This window comes from Penaeus monodon, chromosome 27 (assembly GCF_015228065.2).
Source record: "Penaeus monodon isolate SGIC_2016 chromosome 27, NSTDA_Pmon_1, whole genome shotgun sequence".
NCBI classification, from domain to species: Eukaryota; Metazoa; Arthropoda; class Malacostraca; order Decapoda; family Penaeidae; genus Penaeus; species Penaeus monodon.
The window spans coordinates 21,557,916-21,558,682 of record NC_051412.1 but is presented as its reverse complement, the minus strand read 5'-3'; the positions used below and the strand labels follow the sequence as shown (position 1 = coordinate 21,558,682).

Genomic DNA, 767 nt, shown 5'->3' with positions numbered 1-767 from the left:
CTCGACCCTTGCACAAGTTGCCTGAGTTCAACCTCTCCAAAGCAATACAACATTAGAATAGGCGCATGTATGATTTCCACATCAACATTACGTAAAGTCATATTTTCTTCATCTTTTCCAGATCAACATTACATTAAACACTCGTATTTATAATAGCACTAAACATTTAAAATCCTCTGTTGTAGATTCCCGACTTCGACGAGATCATCAGAGATGGAACGGGCCTGCAACCTATTGTGCAAATGCCATGTTAACGACCTACCCTGTTACCAATGTGTCCTCCTTGAATGCACCATAGTGAGTAAGTAATATCTATCAATATGTGTCTCTCGTTGGTATGGAGTGATGAGTGATGTAATCTAGCGTATTTAAAACCGCTTTCTCATCACAGGACCAATGAATGACATGGTTCCTCAGCCGTCTGCTCCCGTCCTGGAGGAATGTCTCGAGTTTTTCCCTCCTAGCAGTCTTGAAGAGGTGAGAAGCAACTCTGTACATGTCTTTCGACTCCGTTTTAAGGACTGAACCCATTGTGAATGCCATTGAATTTTTATTGCCAGTGATGTTAGGCCTTAGTCTCATTTTCTAAGTTGTTTAATACGAGTTGTATTATTACCATTTATTTTAGTACCATACGTACAGGATGAGAAGTTGGGACCTTTTCAGAGAGGACCAGCCAAGCCGCCACCTTCAGCTTCCTCAGGTGAATCATTCGTGGCATTTCGTCCTGGAGAGGCGAGGGATGAGGGCGTAGGAAAAGAAGCCCC

At 42.8% G+C, this 767-nt stretch overlaps 1 protein-coding gene across 1 annotated transcript in view; it reads left to right on the top strand.

Annotated features, from left to right (window-relative positions):
- Positions 1 to 185: 185 nt before the first annotated feature.
- LOC119590368 overlaps positions 186 to 767 on the top strand; it is a gene marked incomplete at its 5' end in the record, with an annotated part of 1,091 nt that continues 509 nt past the window's right edge. Inside the window, 3 exon segments of the mRNA XM_037939038.1 lie at positions 186 to 301; positions 392 to 477; positions 667 to 767. Of these exon segments, the coding sequence (XP_037794966.1) occupies positions 214 to 301; positions 392 to 477; positions 667 to 767 (275 nt within the window).